We start from the raw sequence: 14,776 nt of genomic DNA on the forward strand, positions 1-14,776 counted from the left end.
TCTGTCTTTCTGTCTGGCTAACTGGCTGGCTGGCTGGCTATCTTTCTGTCTGTCTGTCTGTCTTTCATGTCTAATTGTATGACTGTCTGATGGTCGGTCTGTCTTTTCTGCCTGTCTGTCTGTCCTTACTTTCTTTCTTTGTGATTTTTTTCTGTTTGTCTGATTGTCTGTCTTTCTGTTTTTTCTGTCAGTGTTTCTATATTTCTAATTGTCTGTTCATCTGATGGTTGGTTGGTCTGTCTGTCTGTCTTCCTGTCTGTCTGTCTTTCTATATGTCTCATTGTCTGTTCGTCTGATTGTCTGTCTGTCTGTCTGTCTGTCTGTCTGTCTGTCTGTCTGTCTGTCTGTCTGTCTGTGTAAATGTCTAATTGTCCGGCTGATGGTTGGTTGGTCTGTCTGTCTGTCTGTCTGTCTGTCTGTCTGTCTATCTGTCTGTCTTTCTATATGTCTAATTGTCTGTCTGTCTGTCTGTATGTCTGTCTTTCGATCTTTCTTTCTTTGTTATGTTTTTTTCAGTCTGTCTGTCTATTTGTCTGTCGTTTTATATGTCTAATTGTCTGTCCGTCTGATGGTTGGTCGGTTTGTCTGTCTGTCTGTCTATTTGTCTGTCTGTATGTCTGTTTTTTTTTGTTTTTTTTTAGGGGGGGGGGTGTTTATTTTATGTTTTTTGCTTTGGTGCGTCCTTCTTTTTTGCTTTATTTCTGTATGTCTGGTCGTCAGTCTGACAGCCTGTTTGCCTGTCTTTCTGTATTTCTGTGTCTTTTGATCTTTTTTTTTGTGTGTTTTGTATGTTTGGTTGTCTGTATGTGTGTCTTTTGTTTTTCTCTTTCTTGTGTGCTTTTTTCTTTTGTGCTTTCTTTCTTGTCTGTCTGTCTGTCTGTTTTTATGTCTACCTACCTTCTTCCTACTTTACCTACCTCTTTTCCTATACATATTTACCTATTTAACCTAAATCAGCTGTGATATTTATAATAAACTGTTGTTGTTTCTAAGTGAAATGTCCAAATACTTTTCCCCCACTGTATGTGTGTGGGTGTGGTTTGCGTATGTGCTTGGGGCAGCGTTTGTGTTTGAATTCAGATTGTCATGCTGTCCTTCTGTAGAGGGTCACCTGATGTAGTTTTCTCCATGCCTGACTGCTCTCTTTTAGCTCTTTCCCAGTCTCATCTTAGGGATCTGTTTGTGTTGAGGGTATCAGGTTTGTGGGCCCCCTTTGAGCAGTTTGTACATTTGGCTAGAATGACTTCACCCTCCTCTCCAATTCCCACAGAATAGGCCCTAAACTCACTTTTATGGCATTTTATGGTTTTCCACCATCAGCGCCAAGTCCCAAACCCAATCTGACCGCAATCCAACTTTAAACAGCAAGTAATCCTGGCTTTAAACCTAACCTAATGTGTAACTAGAACTATGTTAAATACTCACCAGAGAGGTTTATGTGGATTACCAAAGCTGTGATAACACTTCTCTGTTTGTTTAAAGCATTTTCTACCTCATTACTTTTTATCTTGTACTACAACCAAAATAAATCAGGACTCTGTTAATACTGACACCCTCCGGTGAAAGATTTAATCATAGATTTTGGTTAGACATGCAGGAGAGTAAGATTTTGTCCAAACAATTCCAATTAAATAAGACAATTCAGTCCTTCTCTCACCCTCAATTGTATGACCAGACTTTCTGCTGTTGAAAACTGGCAATAAAGATGAATTTAAAAGCACATTTAAAACATACGGTACATGAAATTATTGGTGTTTATTATGAAATTTCAAAAAAAAAAATTTTCCAAAGCCACACTTTTATGTGTTTCACATGTGTTCCATGTGTGTTTCACGTAGGATTTTTACATGATTGCATACGTGAATAACATTGTACACTTATGTGTTTTAATTTCCTGCAAGGGAGGCGTGTAAATGATGATGCAGCTTTAATTTATTTTATTTTATTTTATTTTATTTTGTTTTTTGTGAAATAACTTATTAAGGTTTTGATGTAAAATATGGTTTAAAAGTTTGGAGTCAAGAAGATATTAGATATGTAATCTGCAACAAATTGTACACTGAATTACACTGAAAACTGCAGTCCACAGCAAAATCCTCAGTAAATTTTCTCAGTTTCGATAGTATTTGGTCCCTCTCTATAATGAGTTAATGTTACTCAAGTTAACGAGACAATAAAATAATTAATAAGTTGATGATTGAACGCTAATGATGAACACTTGCTGTAAATAAACAGAAACACAAAACTAAAACTGACTTCAGTCACAGCCTTAGATGAAATCAGCTGAAATATAATACATCAAATCTCTCAAAATCTCAGCAGAGGATCATTAAGCATCTACAAAATGGCAGCTTTACTTATTACCAACCTGTTTGCCCTTGTTTAGAAGGGCCAAATACTCTTTAAACTGAGTAAATTTTACTCAGAGGAAGTTGCTGTATAATGGCTACTAATGTAAGCTTTAAAATCATGTGACTAAATAGGTCTAGATTTTGAAATGTATTAAAATAAAAAATAGACATTTTAAGCTGAAAGAAAAAAATACTGCTGTAGTGGAAAAAAAAACAGAAAAAAAATCAGTTAAATTAGTTCAGGCACAAAATACAAATCATCACCTTAGAATTATAAGGTTCTATCTGACATTTTTTTTGGCAAAATTGAGTTATTGACATTTTCTTATTAAATGACAACTTGTTTACATTTTGGGATGTTTTTTTATATATATAAGTTGTTTACATTTTAAGACTTTTTATTTTTAAAAAAATTATATATACATACATATATATATATATATATATATATATATATATATATATATATATATATTTTTTTTTTTTTTTTTAAATAAAAATATAATACAAAATACTATATTTAGTTTTACCATTGGCTTTGTTAACTTTCAATTTGTTTTCTGTTTAAAATGATAATCCAACATTTAATATTACTGTCTTTCTGCATTGTACACCAAGTATTGAGGTCTTCGCTTATAGGTACCTCATTATTAGTCCCACACTGAATCTGCAAATCTTTTAGCCCATCATTGAGTCTGTTTATTTACTTGTGTAAATGTATGTAAATTTATAATTATTCAGTTTTCAAATTCATTTCAGTAATATTATTGACTGATATGAAAATGTTCAAATGATTTATTTACAATACAGTTTGTAAAGTAATATTTTCTGTCTTTTAGTAGATATGAGAGACTTGCTTTACTAAATAAGTGGATCTAATTGGATTTGCATTGTAAACAATAAATAATAAGTTTAAAAGCTACTATTATTTTTTATTTCCTTTTTTTTTTTTAATTACGATACTCCCAAAATCATTCTGCATAAATCTGCAAATTTTTTACAAAAGTCAGAAATATCAAAGAATGTCTGCACATTCTGTTTGACCCTACTCATTATATGTTCTGTATGCAGGGGCGGACTGGCCATCTGGCAATTCTGGCAAATGCCAGAAGGGCCGGACCATTTTTTTTTAAATGTGGGCCGGTCAGTTTTTTATTTTTATTTTTTATTTTATTATAATTTATATATATATTGTTTTTACATGCAGGCAGCTTTTATCTCGTGCAACATGTGAATATTATGATGACGTTGATGATGGTAATAATAGTAATAATAATAGTAAATGTTAAGCATTTGGCCCAATCGGTGATAGTTTCGAGAGGGGCCGATACAATCAAAGGTTATGCGGACATAATCAAAATCTGGCAAGAATGTCAAACAAACAGTACGTATGGTAATGTGGGCTGGTGTGGCTATGGTGCCAGGGCTGAATTTTTGTCCCAGTCCGTCCCTGTCTGTAGGTATATTTTCCTATAGATTGGAAGACAAAATATGTATACTGTTTACTTGTATTTTTAAAGCAAATCATACAAATAAAAAAAAAATTTAAATTTATTTTAGAAGGCTAAAAGAGGGCGGTTAATTATTTTGTGGCGCAGATTAATAAAGGGTCTAAGCCAAAAAGAAAATGAATGATTAAAGGCTAAAAGAGATGAAAAAAAAGAATATTCTGTCAAAAATGATCTCACCGTTGATTTCAAACTAGTTAGAATTTTGTTGTTGTTTTTCTTCTTTTGGACACAAAAAATAATCTATTTTGAAGTTTTTGTTTATTTTTTTGGTGAAGTATCTCTTTATTCAGTTCTACAATGTGCGAGTAATACTTACAAACAGAGGAAATCTACTTAAAACAAAGTAAACATCAAATGATTAAATAAAAATGTTTAAACAATCTTACTTGTGCATAACTTAAAACTTATTGACTTACTTCAATATATGAAATTTACATTAAATGTCTGCAAGCAAAAGCTTTTTCCAGTTCAATTTTCAGATTAGCCTAATATCATAATCATTTTGAAAAATCCCAAATCAAAATGACCAACCCCAAACTTTTAATTCATGCAATTTGTCAGTCAAATTGTGAGGTGTCTCAGTGATGGCAGTCTATGATGTCATGCAGTTTGTTTTCGCTCGTCTGCATTCAGAGCGGCTGACAATTTGATGACATTGTGCCATAAAATGACTCATTCCTTTCATCGTTGCACGTATCATTACACAAGACACAATGAGCTGAACGCATCAGCAAACAAGCATGAGTTGCACAGCTTCTGATTTCTGTCGCACAAACCAGAATGTTGATTTCTTTTCATCCATTTGTCTGTTCAGTGTGGATTCGCTTGTATGAAATGTGTTTATTATGCGTGAGGTCAGCGATGTCACAGATTCTCTTGAATGTAATGACAACTTTTGATGTCTCAGATTAAAGCTTTGTGTCTTTTTTTTATTTATTTAATTCTTTTCATGATCAGGGCATCACCTTCGAGGAGTTCAGGTCTTTCTTTCAGTTTCTTAATAATCTGGAAGACTTCGCCATTGCCATGCAGATGTACAACTTTGCCTGCCGTTCCATCGGACAAGGTCAAATACTTCATTTGAATCCATGTATAAAATACATAGTGTGATACAAAGGTCATGAGCCCAAAACAGTGGATGTGAAAAAATATAATTGTCCAATGAAAAATTTCAGATTATTTATAGCAGTTTTCAATGTTTCTCTTATGATAGATAAATAAATATTGCAAATGTGTTTAAGATATCTTAAAAATGTGGATATAATATACTATCAACTGCGAACTGTCATGATAATGTAGTACATTTTATTTAATAAATACTACAAGTATTTATTTCTTTATGAAAATACTAATTTCTTAATAATGAAAAAACCTTTGAAATGTACTTTTATTTATATATTTTAAATGTACAATGACTATTAAGAAAACCCAAGATGAGCTTGTCATGTTAAATGAAATAAATATTTCAAGTTGAGTTAGCCATTTGACTATGCTTTTGTAAAAAATATATATGTTTTTGATTTTGATGTGTGGTTTTTTTTTTCAGATGAGTTTGCTCGGGCTGTGTATGTGGCAACAGGCCTTAAGCTGACCCGACACCTGGTTAACACCATCTTCAAGATATTTGATGTAGATCATGATGATCAGCTCAGTTACAAAGAGTTTATAGGTATCATGAAGGACCGGCTGCACCGTGGAGGCAGAGTAAGAGAATATTTTATATCATATTTTATCAGTTCATTACCATCAAAATTCTGAGCTTTCCAGTGTTATTTATGAAAAGTACATCACTGCAACTGTGGCGCCATCTGGTGTTACATAACCATATTATATTTTAGTTTTAAACTATAACAACAAATTTGTTTATAGAGCCTGACCTTTCTAATTAATAGTAAACAAAATATTTTATATTTTTGAAACAGCATTTAAGGTCACACTTTATGTTGATGGTCTGTTTGTTGAATTTAGTTACATTGCATCTCTAACCCTAATTCTCATTAGATAATAAGTAGACTATTGGACAAGGTGCGCACCTCCACTTCATGCGCTTGACTGTTTTATACAATTTAAAACATTACACAGAGCTTATCTCTCAAAGCCCAAACTTTCTAAAATATATCCCAATGTTTCAGATGTGTGTGATTAATGTAAACTTCCACCATGTAACCTTAGTCATATGTTTGTATTTTGTCCCAAGTTGCAAAATTATTGGATTACTTTCTTTTAAATTGTTTCTGATATTCTGGGGGTCAAGTTAGCTATTTAATCGCTATCTTTGGTGTTCCCTCTCAGTGTCAACCTTTAAACCAGAACCACGCTGACATTCTGGCTTTTGCATCTCTTCTCACTAGGCGCAGAATACTGTTGTTTTGGACCTCCCCTCAACCCCCCTCTATTTTATTGTGGCTCAAAGATTTGGTCTTTTTTTTAAAACTTGCGAAAATTAAATACACACTTATAGGTCGGGGAGAACAGTTTTTTTTTAAGTGACAACAATTTATTGCATTCTTTAATCACTTAAAAACCTTAAATATAGATTAAGTGAAGGTATATGTATGTATGTATGTATGTATGTATGTATGTATGTATGTATGTATGTATGTATGTATGTATGTATGTATGTGGTTTGTTATTATTATTTTTTCTCTGTATTTATATTTATTTTAGTTATTTATTATTAATATTTTGTTCATTTTATATTATTTATTCATTTGCAGATGTTGATTGTTTTATTTTGGGATTGTTTTGTGGGTTGTTGTAAAATGTAAAATGCTACATTGTTACAACGTAAATTGCAAGAATAAAAATTCCATGACAAAAAAATTATAAGTAGACTATTAGGTTGCTTAAGTTTCTTATCGTCAGTTAAATGTCTGTTGAAGGAGCAGTATCAACAGATATTAAGCAGACTATATACTAATACTCAAATAGACCAGCAAAATAAAGTGTTTCCATATTTAAAAATACTGAAGTGATGACTAATTCTCTTTATGTCTTCTTACCTACAGGGCTATAAATCTGTTGAGCGCTTTACTTCTTTTAGATCATGTCTGAAGAAGGAACTGGCTAGCAGATAAGTATCCAAGTAATCCTTTATTTTGAAATCCCTCCAAATTAAATATGGACAATTCATTTACTTAACTTTGATTGTTCATAACGATTATGCAAGCATAAAGAACATTGAACTCTTATCTAGATATATACCGTAAAACAAATACCAGTTGGCAGTTCATACTGCTGTGGCGACTCCTGATAAATCAGGTACTAAGCAAAAGGGAAATGAATGAATGAATGTTTTAATAGCTTAGTGTTTAGACAAATGAACACATTAACATTTTTAGCTATACGTAGACCCACACGGAATCTGTGTGCACAGAAATCCACAGATTTTTAGCCTATCATTGAGTCTGTTTATTTACTTGTGTAAACGTGTGCACATTTATTTTAATCAGTTTTTATATTGATTCCAGTAGTATTATTGACTAATATGAAAATCTTTACATGATTTATTTACAATACAGTTTGTAATGTAATATTTTCTGTCTTTTAGTAGTTATATTATTTAAAAGACTTGCTTTGGTTACTAAATAAGTGGATCTAATTAGATTTGCATTGTAAATATTAAATAAAAGTTTTAAAGTATTATTTTTTTATTTAATATATTAAGTTTTTATTTATTATACTCCCAAAATGTCTCCATTTAAATCCATAGATTTATTTATTTTTTCTCTTGCAGAAATAGCAAAAAATATACACAGATTTTGTCTGGCCCTAGCTATAAGTCCAACATTGTCTCTAATACTAAACCCAATCTTGTATATGAATAGAATTTTAATATATCAACTTTTTTAAAACTTATCTCTACCAATCAAGTAGTGCCTTTAAAGTAGTGATATATTAATAATTCAGTTTAGATGTTGTTGCTAATGTGTTTTGCTGAAAACTTGTGCTAAAATAAAACATTGCTAATGCCAAAATGTTGAACTCTCTGAACGCTTATACTAGAAAAAGATTTGTTTAATATCTGATGACTGAGCGAGTAAATATTTGAAAAATAAAGTTAATGATCTTTTTTGATTTGCACCAGGTGAACAAGGAACTTAATTTCTCTTTCCTCTGAAAAAAAAGCGCTGATAATATTCTGCTGTGGAAATATTGGAGAGAAAGCAAAGCGCTCAAGATTTCACCGTGAGATCTACCTCTTCCTTTTCTGAGCTCCAAACCTCTGAGAAGCCGGATTGGGATCGACGCTCTGCACTGCATGTTCTCGCATCTGCGCAGCTCTGCATGATCAAACTTCATTCTATAATCTGATATTTATCTAGTATGCATGCTGCCCGGAGAAAAACACATCTATCTGAAGTTCAGTTGGTGCAATATCAAATTTTTAAGTCATACAGTTGCACGTATGTGTCCAGACAGTGTAAAGATTATTTTTATGAAGATTTAAGCAGCTTAAATTTCTCATTTTAGACTTTTATTGATTCAATTTAGTCATCTTTATTTCTATAGCGCTCTGTCAAAGCAGCTTTGGAAAATAATTATATGATATGATTATAATGTACTATTCAATTATGTTTGTTTTGGTTTTTCGTTGTTTTCTATCAGGGTTGATTATATATACCGAATCATACTGTGTGTGAAGAGTGATATTTTTCAGTATATGGGTTTAAAAGAGATCTTGTGGCTCATGTAGCGTTAAGCCCTGTAATGAACATCCACTTAATCAAAAAGAAGTTATTTTTCTCATACAGTATTTCATTTTGAACAGGTATGATTGTACTACGATTGTATAAAATTGTCTTATCATATGAGGCAAATAACTGCAGTCTTAGCACGCTTTTTATGACTGCAATTCAAGCACTTGATGAATACAGACTTGAAATTTCTCTTCAAAAAGTTATGCAAATTAATAAAGTAGTTTCAATATACACACATGTCTGATACGAAGTTCTCACCATGTCGTGATTGTCATGATTTGGCATGACATATATGCACATATTCCAATGTACTTTTGTTAAAATATTGAAACTGTATTTAATTATGAACAAACAAACTGAAAATAATTATACATGGAGAAAATGTGATCAGGGTTTTTTCTATTCAAATACAATACAAATTTGACAGTTTTTAAATTAAAAATAAAATCTTTGTAAAAGGTGTGTGTGTGTGTGTGTGTGTGTGTGTGTGTGTGTGTGTGTGTGTGTGTGTGTGTGTGTGTGTGTGTGTGTGTGTGTGTGTGTGTGTGTGTGTGTGAAAATAGTGTTCGAGAACAAGACAAATAACAAAACAATAAAAACAAGTCGATAGAATTATAAAAATGTCATAATAAAACATCATTAGAAATCATATTGATAATTTGGATCTGGTCATTTAATTTCTGCCGTCTGTTGTTGGCATTTAAGCAATACATTGAAGGTCCTAAAACATTAAGTAAACCATTAAAGTGAACTGAATTGACAGAATTGGTACAATTTTTATAGTATTTTTATGAAAAATCCTTAATTTGATCAGGGAATGTTTCGATTAAGCCTACTTGTAACGTTTTGAAACATCAGGTCTCACAAGTAGAGAAGATAGTACTGTCTCAATTCCTGGCTAAATAAAAAATAAAGGAATAAATATCCCTGCTGAAAAACAGCTTAAACCAGCCTAAGATGGTTAAGTGGTTTTAGCTGGTTGACCAGACTGGTTTTAGAAGGGTTCTGGTCATTTCCATTGGTTTCAGAATTTCCAGCCTGGTCTTAGCTTAGGAAATGACCAGCAGAAGCCAGCTAAAACCAACGTGATCTGCCTGGTTTAAGATGGGCATAGCTGCTTTTGGCTACTCTCAGTCTGCCTTTCATAAGTCTAACGCAATTAGGTCCCTAGTTCACTATCTCTGAAAAGTAATGTTATTAGTATTTGGCTATCGAATGTATGTTTAGAGACATTTGGTCATAAAATGCATTAAAAAATAACCTTTAGATTATGAACAAAAATATTAACTCTTAACGGAACCTTTCTACAGAACGGACGATGTACTCCGGACGTTTATTGGTGATACCAATTCGAGATACGCAAAACATTTTTTTACTCAATAAAACGTCTACAATATGCATACATTTGCCGGTACTTGACGTGATTGTACATATCAGTTCTGTCCGAAAGTCTATAATGCTTTTGTGGGACATTTTTGTTCAACTTTATTGAGAAACAGTAATGCCCGCTCTTGATTGGCTGCTTAGTCACGCGTAGTCGGTCGGGTTGGACGTGCATTATGGGTAACTGCCTTTATGACAAGAAAACTAGTTTATTTTCATTGTTTCTAATGCACAAATAGCGCGTTTGATCTCATTTAAGTAATACATACAATGCCAACGACACGAAATGGGTTACAAACTGTACTCAACTGCGAATATGAGTGTTGTTTTTCTCATCGGTGACAGTGGTGAGCTAATGTATTTATTTATATATGTATATTTTATAACAGATGAACTGCGTTAACTAAAATGTACGTTGACATCGGTCGACAGCTGCATGTGTTTTAAGTGTTTGCAGATTTTTAAGCGTACATCATTTTGAAAGCATAAATGTTGCAGGCGTTACTTTTCTAATCGCTGTTTCGTGCATGTGAGTGAGCGCTCATGTTGGAGTAACCGTCACTGAGACAGTGAGGGTCGGAAGTGACTCCAGCTCCCATTGCAGATAGAAAGTTAAGACTATACTTTCAGGGATCATTTCTATAGTTCTTAACTAGGAAAAGTGTTTCGAAAGTGACGAGTCCCCCAAACCACGATGATGAGGTTTGATACTCTTTTCTGAGCGTGAATCAGATGCAGAGAAATGATTCAGTTCATATGCTCTGTATCATTGATGAACGTTCCTTGTTGTGTTCCACAGCATAGGAGGAAAAGGGTATGAGCAGAGTGGTTCTATTATTAAATGTCAAAATCAGAACTTATATTGGGTTAATACAGTGTAGTAATAATATACCCAAAGCCCTTACTAGTACGTAAGTTAAATAAACATAACGACGTGTGGCATCACGCTAGAGTCAAACGTTAATAAAAAAAAGTCAAGCGGCTGTTTGTGTGCTATTGCAGTATTTATAAATTCATGTGTTCATATTGTACCGTCTGTTATCTTCTCAATGATCAACTAGTTATAACGCCAGCCCCTCCTCTACTTCAAAGCACTGTCAGGTGGCCCGGTCCTCGTACGGTATCCTTCTCCCTCTTGCAGCATAGCAGATCTCTATGCTCTGCGTACCGACGGTAAATTATTTAGCACCAACAGTGTGAAAGCATTTCTCTTGTACAGTCAAACCGATCTGCTTCTCCTTTATTTTAACAATTTAATCTGACCGTTTATTAATGTCTTGTTCACAATCACAAATTTTAAGTGAAAGTATCAGAACTTCAGGCTGTTTATTATATCAGAGAGACCCCTGCAAATTCACAACACATCTATTGATATACTCAAACAGCAATTAATTTAGTTAAATTGACATGCAAACATAAAGCATAGTGCAAATATAAAAACCCCTTTATTAACCATAAGCTGTTAAACAAACAGAAACTATATGGGGCGTCTGCAGACTTGGATGCAGGCAGTTTTACGACCCCAAGTACACCAGTCTGCAGCCGAGGAGGGGTAGACTGCAGACTTGAATCCAGACAGATCTACGGCCTAAGCAGTTTGACAGCCTAGGCAGTTTTACCCCTGTTGTTTCTGATGCGTCCAGTAGGGAGAGGCAGTACAGTATTATTATAAGCCTCCAGAACTTTATCCCACCCAACCAAACGCGACACGATGAATAGGTATGTTATGTTAAGTTAATACGTGTTTAAAACATTAGCAAACATGAAATTCAAACATTTTTTATTAGATTAAGGTCGATATGAGTGTATGTCAACACAAACAACTTGGTGTAATATAAAAGCAATGTGTTAGTTTGACTCAATTTTAGCAAACTGTGTACAGGCTAGCTACATGTTCTACATCAACAAAAAAGTAAAAGAACATTAACCTACATAAGAAAGTGTCTTATGTAAGCTAATTTTCTTTTACTTTTTTTGTCTCAGCAAGGGAGTAATTATCATTTTTTTTTCTTTACCCCATATTTATTATCATTTCACTGCGAGAGTGTGCCCAACACCCTGCTAAAGTTTAAGAAAATTCAACCACAGAGAACAAATACAGACCATACAATTTAAAAGATACAAAAAGAAAACGGCTTGAACTGGAGTGCAAAAAGGATTAAGAGTTCTTCTTAGGCCTTCCTCTGTGTTTTTTCACCGCTGGCTCAGAGGAGGCCTGGGCTTCTTTCTTCACTGGACGCTTTGCAGGACTTGCTGTCTTTTTAGCCCCATTCACTTCCTTCTTCTGAGGAGCTCGCCTCTTCTTTGCTGGGGTGCTATCGGTTTCGTCAGCAGACTGGCCTTTTTCCTCTGCTTTCTTTCGCTTGGGAGTCTTGACAGAGGGCAAACTTGTGCTGTTGGTCGCCACTCCAAAGTCCAGATTTTTGTCATCTGTTGACCCTATGGACTTTAGGCCTTGCTGCAAAATACCTCGCAATTTGTCGTAATCTGGCCTGTCCGTGTATCCCAGAACCTTGACCTCTTGCATGAACTTTCCCATTTAAGCTGGTATATTTCCTGAAGCGAAACAGCTTTTCAAGAACTCATCAATATTGTCTCTACACCTGAGCTTGGAGTCTCTGACGTAGAGTGGGTCCTGAAGTTTGTCTTCCCAGGGCAGACGGCTACATAACCACTGGATCATGCAGTAGCCCATGATTTCCAGGTCTGCTCGCCTTGAAGGAGAGACTCCTTTGTGTGCGTCAATACTTGTGAACTCAATGGTACCGTCATGACACCTCTTTGGGTCTTCCTTATACTCCTTTGGCACTCCCTCAGGAGCATATCTATAGGCCAGTCCATAATCTACTAAAAATACCTGATTGGGGTTGGTGTAGGACAGGAGGAGGTTGGAGGCTTTGATGTCTGCATGCACATATTCATGGTCATGGATGTACTCCAGAATGTCAAGAAGTCGAAGGCCCAGCTGAAGAACCAGCTTCCTTGAAAACTTCTTCCCATTTCCTTTAAACAATTTCTGTCGATCTGTTCCAAATCGATCCATCACCATAAATCTGTACCTCTTTCCATTTTTCTCATGAAAACCAGAACCCCAATATTTTGGAACTCCCAAATACTCTATTTTCTTTGACTTCATCCAAGCCCCGATAAGATCAGGTTTGGCAGCTCGCATGTAAAACTTCAGTTCAGAGAAGAGAGGGTCGTTGTCACTTGGTTCCACTTTAATGACATAAGGTGCATCAGCGGTGACAGGTCCTGAAGAGTCTTCATTTGCAAGATACAGCAGGCCAAAACCTCCTTGTCCAACAGCTGATCCAAGCTTCCATTTTTTCTTTGCGTTATCTGTCAGGACTTCTCCAGACGGGAATTCTTCAGCCAGTTTCCTCTCAGCTGGAGCTCTTGCTTTCTTCACCCCGTCTGCCTTCTTTGGTGGCATCTTCCTTATTTATAAAAACTTTCCTCACGTGAGCGGTAATTTGTTGCAACAGCTCTGCTCTCCAAACTTCCCGCAAAACGACTGTTCAGAGTCAATTATCATATATTTAATAAATAATTTAAAGATATATATTTTCTCATAGATTAGACTTAACACTTACATGGTCTGGGTAGTCAGCCAAATCTACACTACAACTACACTACATTATTCCTCCAAATTTGACTTTCTTAAATATTAAAATAAATCTTAACAGACCTGAAAATTGAATTGATTTTATTGTAAATTGCATTGCGTTCAATTACATTTAATATAATGCAATCCTGTTCTAGTTTAAACAATTAAACTATCATATATCTATAAATGCATAGAGAAACTCACAATCATAAATGGTCTACTAATTTTTGTTCATATAGCTATACAGTACATTTTATATATTAGAAATGAAGTTTGCATTGTACATGCATTCATATTGTTTAGCACATTTGTTTTATAATATTTATTGTAACAATTTGTTACAAAGAAAAAAATAAACATGTTAAATATGGGAAAGTCAGGATCACAATTTGTAGCTGCAAAAAATATCCTTTTGTTTTACCTTAAGTTATAATTCTTAAAGAATAAATCAAATTAAAAAATATATTTTGATATGTTTTGCAAAGGTCCAGATAATATATAAAATGAAATGAAATGTTTTTTTCTTTCTTTTCAATTTGATGCAAGGATTCAGCTTCATTAAAAAAACTGGCAATCTCGAGTGATATTGTTGTCAATAAATAAATGTAAAAAAATTTTTAAAAAAATCTAATGTTATCCAGGTTTTTGTTTGTCAGGTTGCTAAATGGTCCTTGGGATATTAGAAAGTAGTGAATTGTTTGTCTAAACATTCTGCAGCTGTCTGGTCGTCAATACCACTGCATTATCATCAAAGCATATCAATAATCCATATTACACTGTATTATTTAGTTATAATTTTGTTATTTTCAGAATGCAACTTTATAAACAATACAACAAAATGCAAATCTCTATATGGAAACGTATAACTAGGCTAAAGTTAACCATTACACAACTCAACTATTTGTGTTTTTAATTTTAATAATTAAATTTATCTAAATTAATTTCCAATTAGACTTCTGTATATCTGAAATTATTCAGTGTATCAGTTGTGCATATTCTATAGTGACTAATCTATATAACTCACTTTCTGATACATTAACTTAGCGTTTATATTTAGCGTAATAGAAATAAAAAATATATTTTTGAACAGGACATTTAATAATCTAGGAGCGTTCTTCAAATGTATTATTTGGCCATGTATCGGTCAAACCACCCCGCCCACCCCCCATCCTAGAGAAATGATTCAAAGAAATGTGCTCTGTATCATCAACTATGTGGTGT

The 14,776-nt window shown here is 33.8% G+C and overlaps 1 protein-coding gene, 1 non-coding gene and 2 pseudogenes across 16 annotated transcripts in view; 2 read left to right on the plus strand and 2 right to left on the minus strand.

Annotated features, from left to right (window-relative positions):
- Window positions 1-8,789, plus strand: part of micu3a (mitochondrial calcium uptake family, member 3a) — a 59,993-nt gene extending 51,204 nt beyond the window's left edge. For 5 of the 15 annotated variants that reach the window (XM_068221063.2, XM_068221068.2, XM_068221076.2 and 2 more), the window contains 4 exons: window positions 4,820-4,928; window positions 5,409-5,566; window positions 6,871-6,947; window positions 7,950-8,789. In XM_068221063.2, the coding sequence (XP_068077164.1) occupies window positions 4,820-4,928; window positions 5,409-5,566; window positions 6,871-6,939 (336 nt within the window). In that variant the 3' untranslated portion in view covers window positions 6,940-6,947; window positions 7,950-8,789. Of the gene's footprint in view, window positions 1-4,819; window positions 4,929-5,408; window positions 5,567-6,870; window positions 6,948-7,946 lie in introns of all 15 variants that reach the window. The other 10 variants (XM_073950120.1, XM_073950129.1, XM_073950149.1 and 7 more) reach the window with 2 other exon arrangements.
- A 1,770-nt stretch (window positions 8,790-10,559) lies between these two features.
- Window positions 10,560-10,775, plus strand: LOC137489983 (small nucleolar RNA U3). Its single transcript, XR_011016146.2, has one exon. It is a non-coding gene; the product is annotated as a small nucleolar RNA U3 (small nucleolar RNA).
- Window positions 10,776-11,945: 1,170 nt separating this feature from the next.
- Window positions 11,946-12,484, minus strand: LOC141385536 (serine/threonine-protein kinase VRK1 pseudogene; annotated as a pseudogene).
- Window positions 11,946-13,466, minus strand: LOC794952 (serine/threonine-protein kinase VRK1 pseudogene; annotated as a pseudogene).
- Between the last annotated feature and the right edge of the window lie 1,310 nt (window positions 13,467-14,776).

This window comes from Danio rerio, chromosome 1 (assembly GCF_049306965.1).
Source record: "Danio rerio strain Tuebingen ecotype United States chromosome 1, GRCz12tu, whole genome shotgun sequence".
Taxonomy (NCBI): Eukaryota; Metazoa; Chordata; class Actinopteri; order Cypriniformes; family Danionidae; genus Danio; species Danio rerio.